Consider the following 24,764-nt stretch of genomic DNA (forward strand, 5'->3'; position numbering starts at 1 on the left):
ATCAAGTTGTTCTTTTAGACAGAAAGTTGACCTTGGAAGAATTTGGAGCTTCCTTGCCTTACCTTTCTCCTTCACGCTATATCATGACTCGAGTCGCAGAGGAAGAGGATGAGACACTGAAAGGAAGAAGTCTACATAATCCCCTCAACTAATGGATCTAGACTATTTAACCCCCAAACTATAAAACTGGTTATTCTACCTCCCGAATTTTTCAAAACCGGCCAAATAACCTCTCAAGGCGGTTTTGGATGGTGGTTTTGCCTTTTTTTATTATTTATTTCAGCTGAATCTTTGAAAAATCATAAAAAATCATAGAAAAAAATCCAAAAAAATAAAAATCAAATTTTGTTGGACTCTACATGAGTAGATATATATAGTGAATATATAATATAGTATGTTCTAGTACACAATTTTTGTTGTAGATTTAGATCTATATTTTTTTGCAATTAATAGAAACAATTCATATCTGCAATTTTCATTGTACAAATGTAGTGAAACTTTTATGGTGGGCTAATTATTGTATGCTTGAACTTTAGTAAAAATTTCATACTCATTGGATCATGTATAATTTAGTTATAGATTTATTTAAAATTAACTAGCATGAAAATAAATAAATTTATAACAAAGGTATACATGATCCAATGAGTATGAAGTTTCAAGCCTACAATAGTTATCCCACCATAAAAATTTCACCACAATTAGACAATGGAAATTGCAGATATGAATTATTTCCGTTAATTGCAAAAAGTATAGATCTAAATCTACAACAAAAAATTTGTACTAAAGCATACCATATTGTATATTCACTATGTAGATCTACTTATGTAGATTCCAACAAAATTTTATTTTCAATATTTGGTCTTTTTTGTGATTTGTTATCATTTTTCAACGATTCAGCTGAAATAAATAAAAAAGAAAAGACAAAACCACCATCCAAAATAGCCTTGGGGTTATTTGGGCGGTTTTGAAAAGTTCAGGAGTAAAATAACTAATTTTGTAGTTTGGGGGGTTAAGCCGTCTAGGTACAATAGTTGATGAGGTTATGTAGACTTCTTCCGACACTAAAATGAATTTACGTCAATTGTTTTTAGTTTTTGGTTAATCGATGATGCACATGTGTCAAAATGGATAGTCAACGTATCCTCGTGCTCGTGCCCTTGCTCTTTCTTGTTGTCTTGTTGATTGTGTCTCGTAGTCTCATCATGGAAGAAGAATTCCAAACATTGTCGTTTTTTTTTTCTTTCGAAAGGAAAGAGATATACTGTACAAAGGCCTTCCCGCTTGTGCGAAAGGCCGAACACGTAACATGGGCTCAATAGAGGCTCTCGCGCGGCCCAGGCACAACCACCTCCGCGCGCCCCTTGCTCCCACTCCCACTCCCAGTCCCAGCCTCCTCCCAGCAGTCGACACGTCACACGCGTCCTCCACTCAAAGTGGAAGGACATTTAGGGCAAGGGCCGCCGCTGCCGCCGTCGTTGCGGTCGAGAGATCCACAGCCTCCGCCGGTCGCCGAAGACGATCTCCTCCTCAGGTCCTCCGCTCGTCCCGTGCTCACAAACCGACGCTGTTCTAAAATGGCGTCTCCGACGACCTGGGCCACACTGCTCCGCTACGCCCACAGCAAGATGCGCGACTCCGCCGTCATCTCCTTGAAGGTCCGCTCCTCACATTTTCGATCTCCATCCTTCACTAGTATGCTACCCCAGTCCCTCATAACAAGTGCAGTATGCCAACGTATCGAAGATAGATTGACATCGATTCTTTCTTTAATTTGGTATTTGGCGCTTCACTGTCATCGCCACTGTCCTCCGATTCTTTTACCCTTTTGGCTGCAGAGGCATTATGACGGTGAGATCAGGTATCATGAGATCGTGCCCTGCTTCAATGACTTGTTCTCACAAGGCCAGCTCACTTTCGCGTCCTGGTGCCACAACGCGGGCCGCGAGATGGCCCCGACTATACACAGCGACGGTGCGGCTATGCTTGTCAGGAGACTGCTGCATTACCCAAACAATCCGACGTAATAATCCCTTGCCTGTTATGCTGCGGTGGTTTAGTGCCACCTCTGACTGTGTTAATTCCGAACCAGGATACTGTCCAACCCCGTGGATCATTATGGTCTTTGGCAGTAGTATGTTTTCGTGTTTAGCTGTTATTGTCATAGGATTTGCACTCACGGTGAGTCTAAACAAAATTTTGCCTAATGCTTACTCATCCTAGGCATTTCACTAGTCAAGCAACTCAAGCATTGTGTTGTTGGCTAGGCTTTCGTGTCGGTCGTTTCATATTGGACTTGTCCCTGTTTTGGTATTCTGCTCTTGCTTGTAACCTGGAGTCCCCAGCGGTGACTACCTTGTACTGAATTTTATGCTTTCAATAAAAGCAGGGTTATCCTTTTTCTAAAAAAAACTCAAGCATGTGCTGAATGGATGTGATGAGCTTAGTTCAACTTGATGCTAGCTGAGTCCCTTTCATTGATGAATGATTGACTTTAGTGCTCATTTTCACTGATATAAGATACCAGAAATGCATATAAATTCTAAGGACAAAAGGAATACAACGTTTAAACAGGGACCTTTATTCGGTGACATGACTGACAATGCAACTAATGGTGTGAAAGGATCGTGGCCCAAGAAGGGGGGTTGAATTGGGACTTTTTCGAATTTCTAACTAGTCCTTAACCTAGACTAGTATTGCCCAATCTAAAAATTCGAAACCTAGTCACTATAGCATGCTAGCAAAGGGTCCTTAGGTAGGTAAACACACTATCATGATCATTTTGTCTAGATGGATGCACACTAGCAAGATCAAATCCTAAGTAAGAGCTCACGCTAACAAGCAAGTTGTCCTAGTCAAACTACAAGCAAGAAGAGCAACGGAAGGAATTAAATGCTTGAAGTAAAAGTAAAGGACATGAGACAACCAGATTTTTCCCGTGGTATCGAGGAGTTGACGCTCCCCCCTAATCCACGTTGGAGCACCCACACAAGGGTATAGCCCCCTTGCTCCACCAAGAAGCAAGTGATCACTAAGAATGCTCCTTCTCCATCTTCGGAACGGCGAGCTTCACACCGTGTACAAACTTCTCGTCTTGGGGCTCCCACAAACTCCAAGAGCTCACCAAGAACCTCCCGATCACCAAGACCGGCTAGGTGCCGTCAAACACCAAGAGTAACAAGTTCCTAAGCCTTCACTTGACCTACACTCAGTTGGCCCTAGCTCAAGCACACTTGCTACACTTGCAAAGGATGGATTCTTCAAGGTTGAAGCACAAACAAAATGCTAGATCTTCTCTTGTTTGCTCAAAGCACTTTCTCTTCTTCTCAAGGGTGGCCTCAAGTATTCAGGGTGTCAAAGGCAACTGAAATGAGCCATGGGGTGCCCTTATATAGAGTGGAAGGAGTTGCATAGCCGTTGGAAGTCCACTGCAGAAAAACCGTGAGCACCGGAAGAACCGATAGGTGTCTGTTTTGAGGCGTCGGTTCAACCGGTCTCTCTGTGTCCCAATTGTAGCCGTTGGAGTTCTGACACAGTGTCCAGGCTTGCTTCAATGCACCGGTGCATGCTCCGTAGAGGCATCGGTTCAACCGGTGCTGAAGAGTTTTACTGATTAATTCAAACAAGTTCTCTGGAACATAGGACGCTCAATGCACCGGTGCTTTGATTCCGAAGCGTCGGTTCAACCGGTGCTGAAGAGAAGTTGAAGTCCACCAAACCATGCTCTCTGGAACATAGGACGCTCAATGCACCGGTGCTTTGATTCCGAAGCGTCGGTTCAACCGGTGCTGAAGAGAAGTTGAAGTCCACCAAAACATGCTCTCTGGAACAAAGAACTTTCATTGCACCGGTGCTTACTTTTCTGACCATCGGTTCAACCGGTGCTATACTTGATTTCAGCCTTCATCCAGAGAAGATAGACCGACAGGGCATCGGTCCTTTCGGCAAGCATCGGATGCTCCGACGCTAGGGCACCGGTTCAACCGGTGCTGTTGTTTTTCCTGGTTTTCAGCTGAATTGACTTGGATTTCAATGTTACTTCGATTGTTTCTTCTTCCAAGTGTTGTGTTAACTTCTATTGACTATCTTGAGCTGTTTTTGTTCGAGTGTGCAAGATTTCTAAGGCCAACTCAATTTTGATCAAGCTACTAACTCATGAACCCCTCTTAATAGTACGGTCAAGAACTAAAAACTATAAACCCTATCTAAATCAAGTGTCCTTCATCTCCTTGTGACACTTGAGACTAGAAAGGTCCTTAATCTTTGAAATTGAGTCCTTGGCACGCATGATTGTTTCGAATTGAGGGGTCTCTTTTCACATTTCATATGGGACTAAATCAATCATTAATTTTTCCTTCAAAACACACGTTAGTCGCATACGGTTGTCATTAATCACCGAAACTTACCATTAACATCTATGGGCCTAGATGCACTTCAATCTCCCCCTTTTTGGTGATTGATGACAACACAAAGTAGAGATACACAAGATATGAAATTGAAAGCGATAAATAAGCATGCATTACTTGAAATAAAGCACATGTAGGGACATGATAACACAGAGCATACGCAATATCCAAATAACATGTCCATACACAAAAAACCATGAAGATCCAATCACGCCACAAACCACCAAGCTCCCCCTATCTCTACTCCCCCTATCTATCTCCCCCTTTGGCAACAAAACACCAAAAAGAAAGGCGATCTAATCCTGAGCTGGAGAAGGCGGAGTCTTCTTGCTGGGTCCGGTGGAATACTGAGCGGCGGAGTCGTCGGCGTCGTCGTCCGTCCAGTCGTCGTCGACCGAAGAAGACTTCTGCTCGACCGGAGTCGTCGGAGCAGCAGAAGTAGCTGGAGTAGCGGTAGAAGCTGGCGCGGCTACGATCGTGGAGTCCGTCGGAGGAGCAGACGTGACGGGAGTCAGGTCTGGCTGAGTGATGCGCACGACGGATGGACGGATCACCTCAGGCTGAGAAGGAGAATCAAATGTGAGTGACTGAGCTGAGGGGTGCTGGAGCTGGTGTAGGATCTGCTGCTGTCTATGAAACTCTACACGCTGCTCGGCTGTCCAGACACTAGGCTGTGGAGCAGGAACCGGGGCAGCAGTAGGAACAGGACTGGCAAACAACCCGGTCGGTAGAAGTGGTGACACCGGGAAAGATGACAAGGGTGTCTGCATGAAACCGCCAGCAGGTGGAGGAGGAGCAGTGGGGTCGAACTGGAGCTGCTGGGGTGTAGGGAGCTGAGGCTCAGGCAGTCCAGTGTGTCGGTGCAGCTGACCGAAGCATCCCGAGAAGAAGGTAAACATCTGCTGCTGGATCTGGGACTGCTGCTGAAGCTGTAACCTCATGGCCTCCTGCTGCTGCCGAATCCCCTCAAGCACTAGAGTCTGGGCCTCCTGCTGGCGAGCCTGCTCGGCCTGCATGCTCAGCTGAGCTGCTGCAAATCTGTCCTGCTGATCTGAGAGCCGAGTAAGAATAGCAGCGAGTGCATCGGGCTGAGTGACCTGAGCGGTGGAGACTGGAGGAGCGGGGGCTCGTGCTGCACCAGAAGATCCTGCCTCATCATCATGAGCTCCTCGAGGGACGGTAACAGTGGGAATGAAGTCCTCGTCATCCTCCGAGTCCTCTGAGTCAGTGATCAGGTAGTGTGGGAGCTGGGCCTCTGCAGCTGCTAGTGAAGCGTCCTCGGCTGCTGTCGGATCATCTGCAACTCTGCCCTCAGCCAAGAAACGCTCATCCAGAACCCGCTGTGCTCGGCGCTGGCCTCTCGAGCCACGACGACCGTCTCGAGGAGTAGCTGGTGAGTAAAAACTGAAGAGCGTCCTCGAGTGCTCCAGCTCATCCATATGCTCATTCTGACTTAGCTGAGCCAGAATCCAACAGATCCAATGAGCAAACGGATGACGACGGTGAACTGTCATCCCATCTAGAATCACGTCCTCAAGCTCGCAGATAAAGAAGTCAACGAGGTCAAAGTCTCGTCCTGCCATGATATACAATAAGAGCCACTGCTGCAGAGCTGTAATCCCCTCGTTGTATCCAATCCGGAACAACAGACTCTTCCTCAAAGCTAGGTGAACAGAGTGTGCCACGTGAGTCAGCCTGTCCGGAGTCCTCGGTGTGCCAGGCAGGAAGGGCTGCTGGAAGAGAATACTGATCTCCTCGTCAGATGGTACATGAGACTCATGAGGACGTCGAGGAGGTACCGTGCTGCCATAAGCCTGATAGTGTATGAAGTGTGGCTCCTCGGCAATCTGAACTCCAAGATAGGTAGCCAGTCGTGCTCGGGTCAGACGATAGTGCCTCTCCTGGAACATGAAGTCAATAAACTGCCGGTCCTCCTCAATAAACAGAGTGGCGTAGAAGACTCGAACCCACTCTCGAATATACCTGGACCTCTCACTGAGTAGAGCAGGCAATCCAACATATCTCTCAAAGAGAGGAAGCACTGGAGTCCCACCTGCTGCTACACGCATAGCTATCCAGTGGAGCATCTTGTGCTCACTAATCTTGATGTCCAACTGGCAGTAGGTGTGGTAAAAAGACTCCTGAAGCAGAGTGTAAAAACGACGATCAACTCTGACATCCCTCTGCTCGGGAAACCACTGCTCCGGGGTCACATAACGCAGTCTCTTGACCCTAGGTCCTGGAATACCCCTGAGATCGAACAACTCAACCTCGGGCAGCTCCTCACCACTATCCTGACCTCCTGACTGAGTCTGACTGTCAGTGTGCTGCTGCTGTGCATGACCTGCTCCCCTCTGAGTGCCACCACCTCGAGTCCGTGGACGAGAGCGGGACTCAGGTGTGGCCTGAGCTGTCTGAGTACGTCCTGAGCGACGTAACTGCTGCTGTGGCTCCCCCTGAGCCTGAGGATCCCTGATCCTGAGTGATCCCTGCCTGTCAGCTGCATCTGCCACTGCCTCAGCCTGCTCTCGCTCGCGGTCCTCACGGGTGCGCTTCTTCTTTTTCTGCACAACCATCTTGCTCTTGCCCTTCTTGTCACCAGCCATCTGACATAGAGAGTCAAAACAAAGTTTTGATTTGAGCCTATGACGTGAAATCTAGTGGATAGCAGCCTTGATATCGATGACATGCTAAAGGATTTAAAAGATATCTATGTGAGCATGTGCAAAGATAAGTGACAAGATTCTTATGTGTGTGATCAAGGCAAAGATATATGTAAACATGTGTGCAAAGGATGATGTATGAAAGTAATTTCACTTTGCAACAAGGTGTAAAGGTCATACCCTTGCAATTCAGGGAAGAAATTGAAGAAAGACCTAAGAGGCAATTCCTCGAGCACCTTGAGTGCGCCTGATCAAAGGGTGTAGGGAGTGAGACAGAGCCCTTGCTGCGGCTCGAGTAGGGCAAAGGAGCAGGGGAACGCGCGTGCGGAGGTGCTGCGAAGCGGCGGCGCTGCTCGTGGAAGGCGACGGCGCGCGGTGGCGGGCGGCGCAGGGGAGCGCAGGGCGGCGCTGCGTGGCGCGGGCGCAGGCGCGGCGCGTGCGCAAGCGCTGGCGCGTGGCGCGGCGGCGAAGTTGGGCAAGAGCGGCGCGCGTGCGGCAGTGGAGGGGCGTCGCGGGAGTGGCGGCGGCGGAGCGGCGTACGGGCGTGTGTGAGGGCGGCGGTTTCGCGAGAAGGGAGAAGAACAGTGAGTGAGACTGACGCGTGGGCCCGCGGAAAGATTAAGTGAAAACATAACGGGCGGGCCTGCCAACCCTAAGCACCGGAAGGTCCGATGGTTTGGAGAAAAGACCGTCGGTGTAATCACCGGTGTAACTTTGACCAGATCTGATTTGGGAGGAAAACGTGGTCAAAAGGGCACCAGAAGAACCGTTACTGGGGCATCGGAACATCCGATGGGCGTCGGTGCAACGGCAGGAGTAAGGTCCAGAGACAAGGCACGGGCCAAAACTCCACATAGTAGCACCGGTTGAACCGATGCTTATGCGTCGTTCATCCGCCAACCATCGGAAGCACCGGTGAGCACCGGTGTAACGGCCGGAGGTTGTTCCAGAGGCGATGCAGAAACCGTGCCACGAAGACTTTAAGCACCGGTTGAACCGATGAAGCAAAAACACAGGGCGTCGGTTTAACCGGTGGTTAAGGAAAATTTCTGCTGAACTACAAACTCTACTTCTGATCCAAATTCTCAAAACCAAAGCCATAAACACTCAATTTGGATCATTTTCGAGAGACAACCTCACCCCTCAAACACTCATTCTAAGTGCTCACAAGCTTTTATATTAACATAGGCAAATTAAGATCCAAGCGAGGTTTAAACACAAAAACCAAATGTATGAGCCACTTTGCCTATGAACTTAGAGATTGAAACTTTAAGTTCGATAGGACGTGGCTCAATAGGCATGAAAGCGCAACATTGATCTTATCACTCTTGTGGAGATGATATATCATATTTAGCATGAATATCTTTCTCGAAGTGTGATTTGCTCCCTTGTGATGCTACTAACGTGATGCAATGCCAATGCAACGCGAGAGATTGAATATGGATGCATTCTATATGACAAGCACATGCATTGCAAAATTTTAAATCTATCTTGTCAAGTTTGAACCCTCGGCAAGCTTCTTCATGATGAACCAATCTTCATGCCATGAGCGAAACAAAGACCACCGGCTCATGCAAGACCCATGTTCATCACTATCTTGACAAGGTTAGACAAGCCCCTAGCACATGTACAAATGAAATGCATCTATATGACAAGGCAATTATATGACGTTAGAAGCATCTAAAACGTTAAGCTCACTTCGCAACCTACAAAAGGTGCTCTCATCTAGAGGTTTGGTGAAGATATCCGCCAATTGATCTTCGGAACGAACACCACAAAGTAGTATATCATTCCTTGCCACATGATCTCTTAGAAAGTGATGGCGAATATCTATGTGCTTGGTGCGAGAGTGTTGAACCGGGTTATTAGCAATTTTAACGGCACTCTCGTTATCACAAAGGAGCGGGATCCTATCTAATACTACACCATAGTCCAAGAGGCTTTGCTTCATATAGAGGATTTGAGCACAACAAGCCCCGGCGGCAATATATTCCGCCTCCGCGGTTGACAAGGCCACGGAATTTTGTTTCTTTGACGACCAAGAGACTAAGGAACGCCCTAGCAAGTGGCACCCACCCGATGTACTCTTGCGATCCACACGGCATCCGGCAAAGTCCGAATCCGAGTATCCCAAGAGTGTAAAACTAGCGCCTTTGGGGTACCACAAGCCTATGCTAGGCGTATGCTTGAGATACCTAAGGATCCTCTTAACGGCACTAATGTGTGATTCCTTAGGATTAGCTTGAAAACGGGCACACATGCATACGCTAAACATGATATCGGGCCTAGATGCGGTTAGGTAAAGAAGTGACCCAATCATAGAACGATAAAGAGTTTGGTCAACCGATTTACCTCCCTCATCTAAGTCAAGATGTCCATTAGTTGGCATTGGAGTCTTGATCGGCTTGCAATCATCCATCTTGAATTTCTTGAGAATATCCTTTGTATACTTTACTTTTCTTGATGGATGAAAGTCCCTTCCTTCAATTGCTTGATTTGAAACCCAAGGAAGAAATTGAGCTCACCGATCATGGACATCTCAAATTCCCTAGCCATTATTTCTCCAAAATCTTTGCAAAGAGTGGGATTAGTTGAACCAAAAATGATATCATCAATATAAATTTGACATACAAATAGCTCTTTATTGATGAATTTTGTGAATAGAGTTGTATCCACACTCCCGATCTTGAAGCCCTTGTTGATAAGGAAGTCACGGAGGCGTTCATACCAAGCCCTTGGCGCTTGCTTGAGCCCGTAGAGCGCCTTGTGCAACCTATAAACATGATTAGGATATCTAGGGTCCTCAAACCCGGGAGGTTGTTCAACAAATACCAACTCATTAATCAAGCCATTTAAGAACGCACTTTTCACATCCATTTGAAAGAGTTTCATGTTATGATGTGAAGCGTACGCTAAAAGGATACGAATGGCTTCAAGTCTTGCAACGGGGGCAAATGTTTCACCAAAGTCCAACCCTTCAACTTGTGCAAAGCCCTTTGCCACAAGTCTTGCCTTGTTGCGAATCACTACACCATGCTCATCTTGTTTGTTGCGGAAGACCCACTTAGTACCAATGATATTCTTGTCTTGAGGACGTTCTTCAAGAACCCAAACTTCATTGCGGGTGAAGTTGTTGAGCTCTTCTTGCATGGCCATCACCCAATCCGGGTCCTCAAGAGCTTCATCTATATTTGTGGGTTCCAAGCAAGAAACAAACGAGTAATGTTCACAAAAAGAGGCATATTGACGTCTTCTTACTCCACTAGAGGGGTTACCCATGACCAAGTCAATGGGATGATTCCTTGAAGTTCTTGTATGCCTCTCTTGTGCTTGTGACGTTGATTCTTCTAGTGATTCGTCATCTTGATCTTGAGCTTGGGCTTGTTCACTTGTGATGTGCGTGTCATCAAATGGAAGTTGTTCTTCAACCACTTGTTCATCTTGGGCATCATGAAAAGGAGGTGAGGCATCATCTTCTTCATCGGACGACTCATCATGGTGATGTGATGATGTAGACTTGTCTTCATCTTTTGAGTCATCCTTGGAAGTGACTTCCACTTGAGTGGATGAGGCTTGTAGCTCTTCTACTTCCTCCTTTGGCTTGACTTGCCCAATAGTGATGTTCTTCATGACTTCTCGAAGTGGTTCATCACCTACATCATCACAAGAGAAAACTTCCCCTTGGGAGCCATTAGTCTCATCAAACTCCACATCACAAGTTTCTTCAATCTTGCTTGTAGCACTATTGAATACTCGATATGCTTTGGAGTTTGATGAATAACCAATAAGAAAACCAACATCACATCTACTTTCAAACTTGCCTAGGTGCTTCCTTTTCTTGAAGATGTAGCACTTGCAACCAAACACCCGGAAGTAGGAGATGTTGGGCTTCCTCCCAATGAGAAGCTCATAGGGTGTCTTTCCCAAGAAGCGGTGAAGATAAACTCGGTTGGACGCATGGCATGCGGTGTTGATGGCTTCCGCCCAAAATCTTTGTGAGATGCCATAGTCATCCAACATTGCTCTTGCAAGAGTGATCAATGTCTTGTTCTTCCTCTCCACCACTCCATTTTGTTGGGGTGTGTATGTTGATGAAAACTCATGCTTGATCCCCAAGTCGTTGCAAAGCTCTTCTACTTGAGTGTTTCTAAACTCCGTGCCATTGTCACTCCGGACCTTCACAACACTTGACTCAAATTCATTTTGATCTTGCTTGACAAAAATCTTGAAGATCCCCATAGTCTTGCTTTTGTCCTCTAAAAATAAAGTCCAAGTATATCTAGAATAATCATCAACAATTACAAGACAATAGAGATTACCGCCAAGACTTTTGTAGGTGGTTGGCCCAAAGAGATCCATGTGTAGTAGCTCCAAGCATCTTGATGTTGACAAATAAGCTTTCATGGGATGTGATGATGCAAATTGCTTCCCGGCTTGACAAGCACTACACAATTTGTTTTTGTCAAATGTAACATCTTTAACACCAACCACCATACCTCGTTTGAAGGCCTTCTTGAGTTGACTCATGCCAATATGAGCAATGCGGCGATGCCAAAGCCAACCCATGGAGTTCTTGGAGAAGAGACATGTCGCCAAGCTTGCATCATTAGATGAGAAGTCAATAAGGTAGATGTTACCATGTCGAAATCCTTTGAATATTAAGCTCTTGTCCTCCTTGCTTGTCACTACAACCTCGCTATCACTAAAGGTGCATATTAGTCCTAAATCACAAAGTTGAGCAATAGATAACAAATTAAAACTAACCGACTCAACAAGCAACACATTAGAGATAGAGAGTTCCTTGGTTATGGCTACCTTACCCAAACCTACCACTTTTCCTTTTGAGTTGTCACCAAAGGTGACATGTTCATAATCGCCCACATCTTCATCTAGTGAGGTGAACATCTTTACATAGCCGGTCATGTGTTGTGTACATCCGCTATCAAGCACCCAATGCTTGCCACCGGCTTTGTAGTTCACCTACACACAAGTGAATCACTTTTGAGGTTTGGGAACCCATGCAAGTTTGGGTCCTTTGACATGAATTACTAAAGCTTTAGGAACCCATAGTTGGCGTGGTAGCTTTCCCTTAATTTGAGTGCCAATAAACTTTGCCTTAACCTTACCACTTTTAAGCTTGCTTAACAAGAAATGATTTTCATTGAATTGAGACTTGTAATTAGGAGGCAAGGTAGGAGGTGGACGTGTAGGAATTGGACACTCCCTTGTGTGATGCCCGGTGACTTGACAATGTTGACAATATGAGCCAACTTCCTTGTTGAAGCATGCCATGAGCTCCGGCGACTTGGGACAATTTTCCGGAGGGTTGGGAAATGATCCAAGTCCATTTGTCCCATAGTGCCTTGCATTGTGGAAGAGAATCTCTTTATGCAAGTATTCTCCTCTTGTCACATTGAACATGCATTTGCTCATGCTTTCAAGTTCCTCCTCAAGTTGTTTCTCCCTATCATGGTTAGTCTTTGAACAAGAAGGAGAAGCATGATGACAAGTAGTAGGGTGAGGCAACTTCACAAGATCATCACAAGAAGTAGCTATATTGACTTTGATGACTTTTGTTTGAGTTTCTTTTAGTTCTTCATCCAAAGCATCAAAGGCAAGGTCAAGTTCTTGATACTTCATATTTAAATTAGCATAATCAAGCTTAAGCTTTTTGTTGCATGAAGTAAGTGACTTGTTAAGCACAACTACTTCCTCATATTTAACATTTAATTCATCATGCTTAACAAGTAGCTTGTCATGCTCCTCTTTAAGTTGTTTGCTAGGAACAATGCTTGTATCATGAGTTTCTATTATCTCATTGTGCCTAACAATTAACTCATTATTTGAGGCCTTAAGCTTGGCATATTCAATTTCAAGAACTTTACATTTTGATTTGTACTTCTTGATCACTTGTTGGTACTCTTCTAGGATGTTTTGCACTTCAATAGGAGATAAGCAATGTTCACTTTCATCACTAGAGGAGTCATCATTATCACTTACCTTGGAGTTACCTCTTGCCATTAAGCACATGGGTGGTGGAGGTAGAGGTGCCTCATCACCATCATCTTCATCATTATGCATGGCAATCCCCACAATCTTTTTATTTGATTCTTCATCACTTGAGTCATCATTTGAGGATTCACCATCCGTGATCCATTCTCCAAGGAAAGCCTTGACCTTCTCTTTTCTTGTGAGAGACCCTTTCTTCTTGTGGTCCTTCTTCTCATGATTTTTCTTTGAAGTCTTGTATTGATTGTCACCATCTTCTTGTTTCTTGTTGAGTTTTGAAGGCTCCGGACAATCATATGAGAGATGACCATATTTGCCACAATTGTAACAAACTTTCTTGACATTGTCTTTGCTCTTCCGGGTACGAAACTTGTTTTTCTTAGGGTCATAGTTGTACCCTCTCTTGTTCAACCTTGACATCATCTTGGAGGTCTTTCTCATGAGAAGTGCTAGCTCAACATCACCATCTTCATCACTTGAATCTTCATTAGCTTCATCTTCGCTTGAGCTTGGTGATGGAACTTTGCACTTGTTCTTTTTCTTGGACTTGTGATCACTCTTAGCTTTGAGTGCAAGATCTCTCTTGTCTTGCGGTGGATCAACTTCTCCCAAGAGAAACATCTCATGAGATCGAATCTTCCCAACAACATCACTCACTTCAAGCGTTTCAAGATCCTTCTCATAGAGCAATGAGGTGACGATGTTGTACTTGGGCTTGTGTAGACAATGTAGGATCTTCCGTATGATGTCACTGTTAGACAAGGGAGAAATTTCAAGAGCGTTAATGTCCTCAATAAGCACATTTAATCGAGCAAACATTTGTTCAACCAACTCATTTGGAAGCATTTTGAATTCATTAAGTTTTTCCTTAAGCACTTGATATTTTTCTTCACGAAGCTTTTTAGAACCAACATAGATAGCTTCAAGTGCTTCCCAAATTTCATGAGCGATCTTCTTGCTATGAACACGAGCAAAGATCTCCTCACTAAGAGCATCAAATAAAGCATTCTTAGCTCTAGCACCATATTTGACTTGATCCTCATTCCACGGACCAACAATAGGTTTTTCCGTGACCGCCCAAGCGATGGGATTTATAGCCTCAAGGTAACCCGCCATGCGAGCTTTCCAATAAGCATAGTTTCTCCCATCGAGCTTGGGTGGACCACCACTTCCCCCGGCCATTCTCTAGGATTTTAAGCCTACAAAGAGAGCCCTTGCTCTAATACCAATTGAAAGGATCGTGGCCCAAGAAGGGGGGTTGAATTGGGACTTTTTCGAATTTCTAACTAGTCCTTAACCTAGACTAGTATTGCCCAATCTAAAAATTCGAAACCTAGTCACTATAGCATGCTAGCAAAGGGTCCTTAGGTAGGTAAACACACTATCATGATCATTTTGCCTAGATGGATGCACACTAGCAAGATCAAATCCTAAGTAAGAGCTCATGCTAACAAGCAAGTTGTCCTAGTCAAACTACAAGCAAGAAGAGCAACGGAAGGAATTAAATGCTTGAAGTAAAAGTAAAGGACATGAGACAACCAGATTTTTCCCGTGGTATCGAGGAGTTGACGCTCCCCCCTAATCCACGTTGGAGCACCCACACAAGGGTATAGCCCCCTTGCTCCACCAAGAAGCAAGTGATCACTAAGAATGCTCCTTCTCCATCTTCGGAACGGCGAGCTTCACACCGTGTACAAACTTCTCGTCTTGGGGCTCCCACAAACTCCAAGAGCTCACCAAGAACCTCCCGATCACCAAGACCGGCTAGGTGCCGTCAAACACCAAGAGTAACAAGTTCCTAAGCCTTCACTTGACCTACACTCAGTTGGCCCTAGCTCAAGCACACTTGCTACACTTGCAAAGGATGGATTCTTCAAGGTTGAAGCACAAACAAAATGCTAGATCTTCTCTTGTTTGCTCAAAGCACTTTCTCTTCTTCTCAAGGGTGGCCTCAAATATTCAGGGTGTCAAAGGCAACTGAAATGAGCCATGGGGTGCCCTTATATAGAGTGGAAGGAGTTGCATAGCCGTTGGAAGTCCACTGCAGAAAAACCGTGAGCACCGGAAGAACCGATGGGTGTCTGTTTTGAGGCGTCGGTTCAACCGGTCTCTCTGTGTCCCAATTGTAGCCGTTGGAGTTCTGACACAGTGTCCAGGCTTGCTTCAATGCACCGGTGCATGCTCCGTAGAGGCATCGGTTCAACCGGTGCTGAAGAGTTTTACTGATTAATTCAAACAAGTTCTCTGGAACATAGGACGCTCAATGCACCGGTGCTTTGATTCCGAAGCGTCGGTTCAACCGGTGCTGAAGAGAAGTTGAAGTCCACCAAACCATGCTCTCTGGAACATAGGACGCTCAATGCACCGGTGCTTTGATTCCGAAGCGTCGGTTCAACCGGTGCTGAAGAGAAGTTGAAGTCCACCAAAACATGCTCTCTGGAACAAAGAACTTTCATTGCACCGGTGCTTACTTTTCTGACCATCGGTTCAACCGGTGCTATACTTGATTTCAGCCTTCATCCAGAGAAGATAGACCGACAGGGCATCGGTCCTTTCGGCAAGCATCGGATGCTCCGACGCTAGGGCACCGGTTCAACCGGTGCTGTTGTTTTTCCTGGTTTTCAGCTGAATTGACTTGGATTTCAATGTTACTTCGATTGTTTCTTCTTCCAAGTGTTGTGTTAACTTCTATTGACTATCTTGAGCTGTTTTTGTTCGAGTGTGCAAGATTTCTAAGGCCAACTCAATTTTGATCAAGCTACTAACTCATGAACCCCTCTTAATAGTACGGTCAAGAACTAAAAACTATAAACCCTATCTAAATCAAGTGTCCTTCATCTCCTTGTGACACTTGAGACTAGAAAGGTCCTTAATCTTTGAAATTGAGTCCTTGGCATGCATGATTGTTTCGAATTGAGGGGTCTCTTTTCACATTTCATATGGGACTAAATCAATCATTAATTTTTCCTTCAAAACACACGTTAGTCGCATACGGTTGTCATTAATCACCGAAACTTACCATTAACATCTATGGGCCTAGATGCACTTCATGGTGGTTTTACAAATCATAATAAAATTCCTTTAGCTAAACATATGATGAATATTCAGTGGTAACTCATTATGGTTTTCAGATATAGGGTTGGTTCTCAATTTCTCATTTGATGATTCGATTGTTAACTGCAACCATTTATAAAAATTTACCATCTTCCTTCCTCAAATATATCTTTGTTGTAAACTAAATTCCATTGAGTTATCTTAAACAACAGTATGCCTTCATACGTGGTAGTCTTTCTTGGCTTTTTATGCATTCTGTAACTCAGAACTTTTCTTCTCTTTCCTTTTTTTTTTTTGAAAGAGTAACCATGGTTCTTAAGGCGTCGCCTAGGCGTCCAGGCGAAAAAAAATGCTAGGCGTCCATGGACGCCTTACCATAACAGCAGCAAAGTGAGAGAGGGAGGGAGGGAGAAGGGGGAGGAAGAGGAGAAACAGCTTCCTGCTAGCTCTGGCGTCGATCCGACGGACAGCAGCCATCTGGAGAGCGTGAGGAAGGGAGGGAGAAGGGAGAGGAAGGGAAGGCTTCCCTGGCTGGCTCTGGCGGCTGGCGCCGATCCAGCAGGTAGCGGCTCATCTGGAGAACTTGAGGGAGGGAGAAGGGAGAGGAGGGGGAAGCTTCCTGCTAGCTCCGGTGAGGGAGGGAGAAGGAGGGAGAGGGTGAGGGTGAGGAGGGAGCGGAGCGGAAGGCAGCCGCCGCCGCCGGCAGTGACTCGCGAGTGAAGGGTGGGCGCGTTTGAGAGTGTTCGGGAGAGGGGAGCTAGGTCAGGCCTGGTGGGGATGTGGGGTGGTGCTTGGGCTTTTAGTGGGCTGGGCCAAGTTGTCTCCTTTCTCTTATTCTTTTTCCTTTTCTCCCTTCTCCTTCCTTCTCTTTTTTCTTTTTCTCCCTACATCCTGCTGCTATAAGGCGTCGCCTTGCTCGCCTAGGCGTCGCCTCGCCATGCCGATGGGGTCGCTCGCCGTGCCTCGCCTTAACGCCTTAAGAACAATGAGAGTAACCCAAAACTTTTCACAGGAGAGCCTTTGTTGGTGATGTTGTTTTGGTAAGACATCCAAAGTCACCATCCCACTATCTGGTTCGAAGGTTGGGTGCGATAGGAGGATGCGAGATGGTTTCTACGGATGAGAAAGATGAGCCTTTTGTATTAGCGCGTGACCAATGTTGGCTCCAGCTGGATAATCAATCAGTGTCGCCCAAGGTATGTGAGACATGACGATGCCCATAGGGGGGTCATATTGTTGTTTTCTGCCATATCACACACAGAGTAAAAAAAAAAAAGAGAGCAGTTATTCACCAGCTTTTTCCTCATCGTATAACACTGAAATGTTGGATTGCGATTGCGACAAGCCATATCCTCCAAGGTTAACATGTTCCATTGTCATAGGTCGCCGTATTACTGTTACATGCTTTCATTCTGCTGATTTCTCCACGGTTCCACCTTTTTGGCAGGTAACTGGGGACAGCCGTGTGTTTGGACCTGTTCCTATTCATAGTATCTGTGGCAGAGTGATATATTCTTTGAGGACATCTGTTGATCATGGTCCGGTACAGGACAGGTTTGTTCCATGTTATGTTCAGCTATCATTAATTCCTTACTGCCGGGTAAGTGCTTTCAGCCTGAGCTCAATGTTATCGTCTCTTGTCTCTGCAAATAGCCGTAGCGCCATGGAGCAGGATTCTCCAGTTGTAGCAGTAGAGCTGGATCTCCAAGCTTTGGTGAATATTGCCAACAAGTGGCTGAAAAAATGACGGTTAGTAGTAACACTTGCTGTTGTCTAAGATATTTGTTCTCGTTTAAGTTGCATGCTCGTGAGTTATGGCAATGACAAGTCGTTAATTGTGAGTTTGTCTTGTGAAAGTGGTCCATGGCTAGATTCTGTTGTTGGCTGTACAAATTTTGTGCTGCGCAGCATGTTAAAAACCGGTGATGCTGCACTTATCGGTTATTGATGAATCGTCGAACCCTTTTGCTTGCCCACATTTTCCGGTTTCAAGTAGCTTCGCCTTGCAGAGTCCGTTTTGAAGCTCTCTATAAAATTATTTTCTCTTATATGCATCAAGGGAAACAATACCTGGAGCTGGAGGAGAAAGCAGCTGCCGTCTGAAGAGGCCATTATCATGGCATCGAAGGGCGCTGGCAGAAATAAAGTATTTTTTTAGCTGGCAATCTATGCAACTGCAAGCGTGTAAATGCCTGGATGTTTGCCAATACCTGGCTGTCGCTGACTTGTTGTCACTGTGACACTGTATTGTAGGCTATCATTGGTTTGGGATTCTGTTTTCCTTGGTGTAATGTAACTGAACTACTGAAAGATGGCTATGTTGTCTTGAGTCTAACTGCTAACCCTTTAATGTTGCAAGTACGAAGGGCTCAAAAGGAAAAATGAAGCGGTCAGAGAATACGAACTCTGGGAAGCAATGGGCTTGAAGTTCAGCTCTGCGAGGCAGAAAGTGAAGAGTTGGTTGGCCCGAACCCGAAGCGAAGGCGAGGTAGATGTACTACAGAAATGCGGCCCAAACTGAATCAGCTTTGGGCTTTTCTGCTTGTCCTCCGCCGTCCAAAACCAACCCACTCCCCGCAGCCCATCCGCCCTGTCGCGCCGGATGCATGCATCTTCAGACCTGAGCAGCAGCGAACGAGTGACACGAGCCGGCCCACGTCCCCCGCCCGCGCCCAGGCCAAAACCCTCGCCAAAATCCCCCAACTCTACTCCGCTCAGTCTCTGTCTCTCTCTTCCGCTTATCAGCTGTCACCACCAAATCGCTCTGCCCCAAGCCAGGGCGCCGCTTCACCACCGCCGCCGTCGCCGCCGGCTGGGACGCTCCGGGCGGCCAACCCCCACGAAGGAATGTCCGCCGCGGCCCCTGCCGTCCTCCACCACCGCGGTACGCTACCCTCCCTCCTCCCCTCCGCCCTCTCGTGTCGCTAGCCCACGGGCCCCGGCTGCACGCGTACGCGCGGCGCGGCGCGGCGCCGTCCATTTCTAACGGATAGGGTTTCGTTCCACCGCCACCCCGCGGCGCCAATCCCCCTCGCCTGGTGGTTGGACGCGTTTGTCCTGCTGCCCTGTGCGGCTGTAGTAAATGCCCCCGCCGCGGCGCGCGCTCCCCTGTCGCGACGGAGGGGCGCAATGCGAGCCATACGGGGGAAGCCTAATAGTAGAGACTGTTTGCTATGTGGTGTGGGTTCCAACGTGCTGGGCTCTCCAGATCGCACCGTGTGAGAATGGTGAATCGTGAAAGGAAACGGAAACCTAATCCTATCCCAGTTAGTAACAAGGGGAATATTGGTGGTTATATGGAGAATACAACTGTTGGAACGAGCCCATTCCACCAGCAAATAAGGCCAAATTAGTTTTGTTCCTGATGTCTCAATGGACAAATTATAGAAATGATGCCTACTCCAGTGCATTGTAAGACTGCCAGCCTCATCAACTAAGAAATTGGGTAGAGATTTCCCCAACTATTATAGGTCTTCAAGACTTCAAGTGCCTTCTCATTCAAATCAGCAGTTTGTTGTCTGTTGTACGTGCCAATCTTGCCTGGCGAACTCAAAAGTCTATTCCAGTTTCCCGTCTTTGTTTAAGTGCAAGAGCCAATTATATGTTAAATTGATCAGGGATTTAGACGCCATGAACAGGATTACGTATACACAGGCTTAATCCACAGCTTTTCAAGCAATGGCTATCTACTTACATTAGACTTGCTGTCGGTTGCGATTTATTGGTATGTCGTCCAGTGCAGGCATTTCATCTTTTCCGTACACATGGTGTAAACACCTCCCTCTTTTGCGTTGTTCGGCTTTAATTAGGACAGCTTGTTAGCTGATTCATAAAAATGCACAGACCTACTCTTACTGTATGCTGTCCACCTCCACTTGTGATGTAGCACTGTACGTACCTTGCAGATGTACAGAGAGGCACATTAATAGCTCATACTCTTTAAGCATGTTATCATGTTTTCATATCGAGCTATACACAAAGACCTGACTTTCATTCTAGACTAAAGGTGAATGTGGGCCTGTTACACTTTGTTTTTAGTATGGACACTTCTAATAGTTCATTTCGTTCTCCATCCGATGGCCTTTATCTTTCCTTAAAAACTTCTTTAAGTTTTTATGTGTCATTCAAGTGGTCTCTGTGCATACCAACATTGATATGATATTTTTACCAAGATGTTTAGAGCATTGAACTCCTGGAGTCTTTGATGCTCCAATCCCAACCTGAGTTCAAAGCCCGGGGGAGTCTTCCTGTGGTTGAACCTTTTTAGTCGTGCAATCTTGGTTTATTTTGTTATCTATTTCGTATCTCTTGTACTGCAGAAATTAATGCTGACGGTTCCATTTTAAGCCGCCTGTTCCTCCTAATTCACTAGTTTCTTCTAAAGCAATAGCTAAAACACAGTGTTTTTGCTGGCCAGGGATCTCAGGCAGAGGAGCCTTACCTGTACATCATGGAGATTGCAGAGTCCCTCCAGGAGCTTGTTTCATGGGTGCATCACCTATGTTGGGGCCAATGAGGGTGTCTTTGGTATGTAATGCGAGCCCCAACAACCATAGGCCAAGGAATTCGGATATATCCCGTCAACAAAAAGGGGGGTCTTCCAGAGGAAAAGGCAAACCATACCAGGATAAAGATGATTCTGAGAACATCGATGAATTTGATAGTGATATCATGTTCTCCAAAAATGGACCACCAATCTCTCTGGCAAGCAATTCTCGTCCTCAAGCCACATCAGCTCCAGGGGAAAGAGAGAAGGAGATTGTGGAGCTATTTAAAAGGGTTCAAGCACAACTACGAGCTAGAGGGAAAAGCAGGGAACACAAGAAGCCCGAACCTGCAAAAGTACAGGGTGAGAGGGGCAGCGTTGATTCCCTTCTTAAGTTGCTTAGGAAGCACTCTATGGACCAAAGAAGGAAGAGCAGTGATGACAAAGAACAGAATTTTGATCTAACGAGGCGAAGCAATGATTCCGGAAATAGACAAAGCTCAACCATCTTTGGCACAAAAAATGACACCCAGGAAGATCAAAAGAAGCCTCCTCCAGCTCCCTTCAAAAGGCCAGCTTCAAATTTCAGGCGAAGATCCCCTGTTCCTGGAGTGAAATTCCAGTCTGTTATCAACGCAGATGCTGATGCAGAAGCTGATGGCAAGTCTATTGCCAATAATGTCGATGATGCTGTAGAAAAAGCTAAGACAGCTCTCAATGAGAGGACTGCTACAGATGAGCCTGACTTAGTCTCTCCATACGAGCCTGACTCAGTTTCTCCATACGAACCTGATTCTGTAATACAACCAGAAAATATTTCTTTGGATGACTTTGATGCTCTTTCAGATGATGAATCTGATACTGAGGAGTTAAATGAGGAGTATCCCAAACCTTCTTTGGAAATTGCTGATTTTACAGACATTGATGAATCGCATGGTAATAGTGCTGTAGAAAGTTCCGATCTAAGGTCTTTGAAGGTTGCAGAACTGCGGGAACTTGCAAAGTCTCGAGGAATCAAAGGCTACTCAAAGATGAAGAAAAATGAGTTGGTTGAAATCCTGAGTGGCATGGCTTGATAAGTAGGTGGTGATGACTTCTGTTTGCGCCGGTTTGGTTTCAACTTGTCTGGGCATATGCATTATCTTTCAGTTCCATAGAAAATTGTAAATGATCGAGCAGGGCTAGCTAACTTTGTTCGGGTCTGTGCTAAGCTTATGATGGCTCCTTTTGTACACCTAGTTTGTTAGTCAATTAGCTGAATTCTGTGCTTAGTGGAGTGAGGTAGCTGAGACATTTGTTTCTGTACTAATGCCCTATTCCATTCTATTTGTTTTTTTTGCCACTTTCCCCCCTCTAGGAGTTGACCTATGATGGTCCATTTAAACATCGGTCGGGTAAGACTGGATCGTCTGGTGTTGCTGATATTGTTCTCAAACATTATGGGTTTTTCCTGGGTGTTGACGCAGTGGAACACCGGACTGTCAACTCTTTCGAAAGAGATGTTGACATTTGCTTGCACCCTTTGTTTGTGTCTTTATATAGGTGGTGCTGCAACTTCATCATATCATATCATACCCCGTGAACAAGTATTGATGATTTTTCCTCTTAATTTTTTCAGATAAAGAAAGTCTGGCAATTATTGGTTTCTGTTATCGACCGCCGAAATGCAGGTTTTGCTCATCGCAGAGGGAGAATAACGCATGGGTTTGTTCAGAGACAGGTAAGGCAGCCGCATCATTGCTTCGCTTCTGTTGTTCAGAGGCGGGCAGGCGGCATGTGCTTTGGTGATCCACGCGGGTACACACGTACTACTCACGAACGGCGCTCAGTCTGCTGCAGCATATGGTTTGGTTTCTGATAGCCGTCAGATTCTGCAGCATACGGTTAGTTTTTTTTTTTTGAGGGGGATTGGGCGGTTAAGTTGCCGCCTCTGCCCCTTGTCTCTGGGCCTGGGCCGCATATTTGAGAAGGGAAACCCCTCCTGATTAAAGCTGACTCATTCCGATACGGCCGCAGTTACTGTTTATTGTACTGGAATTGTACTGCAAACGAGTTCCAGCCAGCCAGTGCCTTTCAAAAACATCGCATGGGCAGATGGAAGTGCCGTAAAGAAAAAAAAAGAAAAAGATGAGAAAGAGAAAGTTAGGGGCAGCAATGCAGCAGCTGCCTGCTGCCGCACTCTTGTCCTGTTGGCATGCAGTAGGGCCACATACTTGCACACAGGGTCCTTTATGCATGGGTTTCTCCTTTTGTTTTTCCCTGATCTGATGCTCCCTCTCCCTCCTACCTACTGCACGCACAAAACCCTCGAGGCCGGCCGGATAAATGATAAATCGATGGCCGGTCCATGCCTCCCTCCATGGCGTCGCCGGCCACTGTTTTCTTCAAGTGGAGCCGCGATAGTGTAGGCTGGGCGCGGGCCGGCCGCGCCGATACTGTTGCGCGTCGGGGTAGGGCAGCCATAGGCCTGCGCGGCATGCGCTAGTGCGTGCACGAGGTCTGGCGGCTCGCTCACCGGCGCCGCCGCCGTCGTCGCGTGCAGGCAGGCAGGCAGGCAGCCGGGAAGCCGGGAACTGAAGGCGCGGCCGACGACTAGTCCCCATCACGCGCCCTGGTGAATGGTGATGGTGGCCTGCGTGCGTATGACATGCATGCATGGAGGCATGGACCCTATGCATATGCATGCCCGAGCAGCTAGCCTCGCGCGCGCACACATGTATGGATGATGACAGCAACGACATGAACACTAGCTAGCTAGCTAGATTGCTATGTGCCTGCTAGCTAGCTATATGGTCACGTGCTCAACTCTTTTTATTCATTCATGCATGCAGGGTGTGGCAGGACATATGTGTTGCTGGCATGTACTGCAACTGCAGTTGTTCGTTTTGATAAATCTAGGTATTTAGACATAGTATTTATCTAGATCGTGTATAATAAAATCCATATATCCAGATTTATCAAAACAATCTATAATTTGAAACGGAGGGTCGGGGACCACGATTAGGGGCACCCTAATCGGGGTACTAAAATTGTCCTAAAAACACAAACACATATTAGGCAACTGGGCCCATGAAGGCCTACGGCCTCCTTCTGTCGTGGGATTTCTAGGGGACCCACTGCCGGGTGGCGGAGCGCACCCGCCTATTCCCAGAGAGGGAGTACTCGGGAAGGTACTAGGCGATTGGGCTGATCTAGCTTTGAGACAAGCACACAAGAACACACGATCTAGAGTGGTTCGGACCGCCGGAGCGTAATACCCTACATCCACTGGGAGAGGCATTGATCTTGGTTGTGTATGAATCTATCCTCTGCCGGGCCTTGGCTTTTACCCAGCCTGAGTTTTCCTTCTAGCGGGCGCCCCCTTTTATAGACCAAGAGGTGCGGATACATAGGACGTTGGGCCCCGACAAGTGGGCCCAACGTGACTGTGCAGCATACTGCGCAGAGTATTTAAATGGCTACAGTGGTTACGAATCTTTCCTCCGATATGCTTCCATGCCCTGCTGACCCTCTGACGAAGGGTGGTCTTCTCTTGTCCCGTCAGCAAGGTGCCCATTGGGGGAACATAGCTTGCGGCGTGACCTGTTGAGGCTATTATGTAGGCGTCATAATGGGTGAAGCCGAGCCGTCGTATCCATCTGTTATGGCAGACTAACAGGCGCGGCGTGGGCGGCGCCAGCAGCCCCACTATGCATCTTGGTAATACGCGATCAATAGTGCCCCCTGGTCAAAGAATCGCCTAGGCTTCTGCTACATCAATGCGGACGTCCTCCTACCGCAATGAATACAGCGGTAGGTGAACCTTAATATGGAGACCAAGCGGCTTTATATACGTGTCTGTGCTTGCAGATACATGGCGGCTCCGGACCACCCCGAGGCGCAGTGTCGATTCCTTCCATTGGCGAGGGGTCCGGTTACTATACCGGGGGTCTGAGACCCCAAAGGGGGGTCCGGGATTCCGCGGGGATCCGGACCTCCACGGGAGGTCCGGAGCCTCCGGCTGTTCGGGCTGAGCGCCTGCTTCTTTCGGAACACGTGGAGCTCCCGGACCTTTCCCAACCAGAGGACGGGTCCGGGACTGTTGTCGGGTGAACAGGGCTTCCGAACCGCAGGGGTTAGGCTGCTGGACGTAGTTAAGGATAACTACAA

The 24,764-nt window shown here is 46.7% G+C and overlaps 2 protein-coding genes across 5 annotated transcripts; both read left to right on the forward strand.

The window, feature by feature from the left end:
• Positions 1 to 1,381: 1,381 nt before the first annotated feature.
• LOC120657554 lies at positions 1,382 to 18,471 on the forward strand. Of its 2 annotated transcripts, XM_039935895.1 has the most exons (6): positions 1,382 to 1,655; positions 1,836 to 2,020; positions 17,142 to 17,325; positions 17,577 to 17,683; positions 17,783 to 17,878; positions 18,189 to 18,471. In XM_039935895.1, the coding sequence occupies exons 1-5, from the start codon at positions 1,575 to 1,577 to the stop codon at positions 17,874 to 17,876; spliced, it is 651 nt and encodes a 216-aa protein (XP_039791829.1). In that variant the 5' UTR covers positions 1,382 to 1,574; the 3' UTR covers positions 17,877 to 17,878; positions 18,189 to 18,471. The 2 variants fall into 2 exon arrangements, with proteins under 2 accessions (XP_039791829.1, XP_039791828.1); XM_039935894.1 differs by lacking the exon at positions 1,382 to 1,655 and having other exon boundaries at positions 1,662 to 2,020.
• Positions 18,472 to 18,619: 148 nt separating this feature from the next.
• LOC120657553 (SAP-like protein BP-73) lies at positions 18,620 to 22,037 on the forward strand. Of its 3 annotated transcripts, XM_039935891.1 has the most exons (3): positions 18,620 to 19,013; positions 19,640 to 19,642; positions 20,547 to 22,037. In XM_039935891.1, the coding sequence occupies exons 1-3, from the start codon at positions 18,635 to 18,637 to the stop codon at positions 21,689 to 21,691; spliced, it is 1,527 nt and encodes a 508-aa protein (XP_039791825.1). In that variant the 5' UTR covers positions 18,620 to 18,634; the 3' UTR covers positions 21,692 to 22,037. The 3 variants fall into 3 exon arrangements, with proteins under 3 accessions (XP_039791825.1, XP_039791827.1, XP_039791826.1); XM_039935893.1 differs by lacking the exon at positions 19,640 to 19,642 and having other exon boundaries at positions 20,556 to 22,037; XM_039935892.1 differs by lacking the exon at positions 19,640 to 19,642 and having other exon boundaries at positions 20,547 to 21,970.
• The last annotated feature ends 2,727 nt before the right edge of the window (positions 22,038 to 24,764 follow it).

Source organism: Panicum virgatum, chromosome 1N (genome assembly GCF_016808335.1).
Source record: "Panicum virgatum strain AP13 chromosome 1N, P.virgatum_v5, whole genome shotgun sequence".
NCBI lineage: Eukaryota > Viridiplantae > Streptophyta > Magnoliopsida > Poales > Poaceae > Panicum > Panicum virgatum.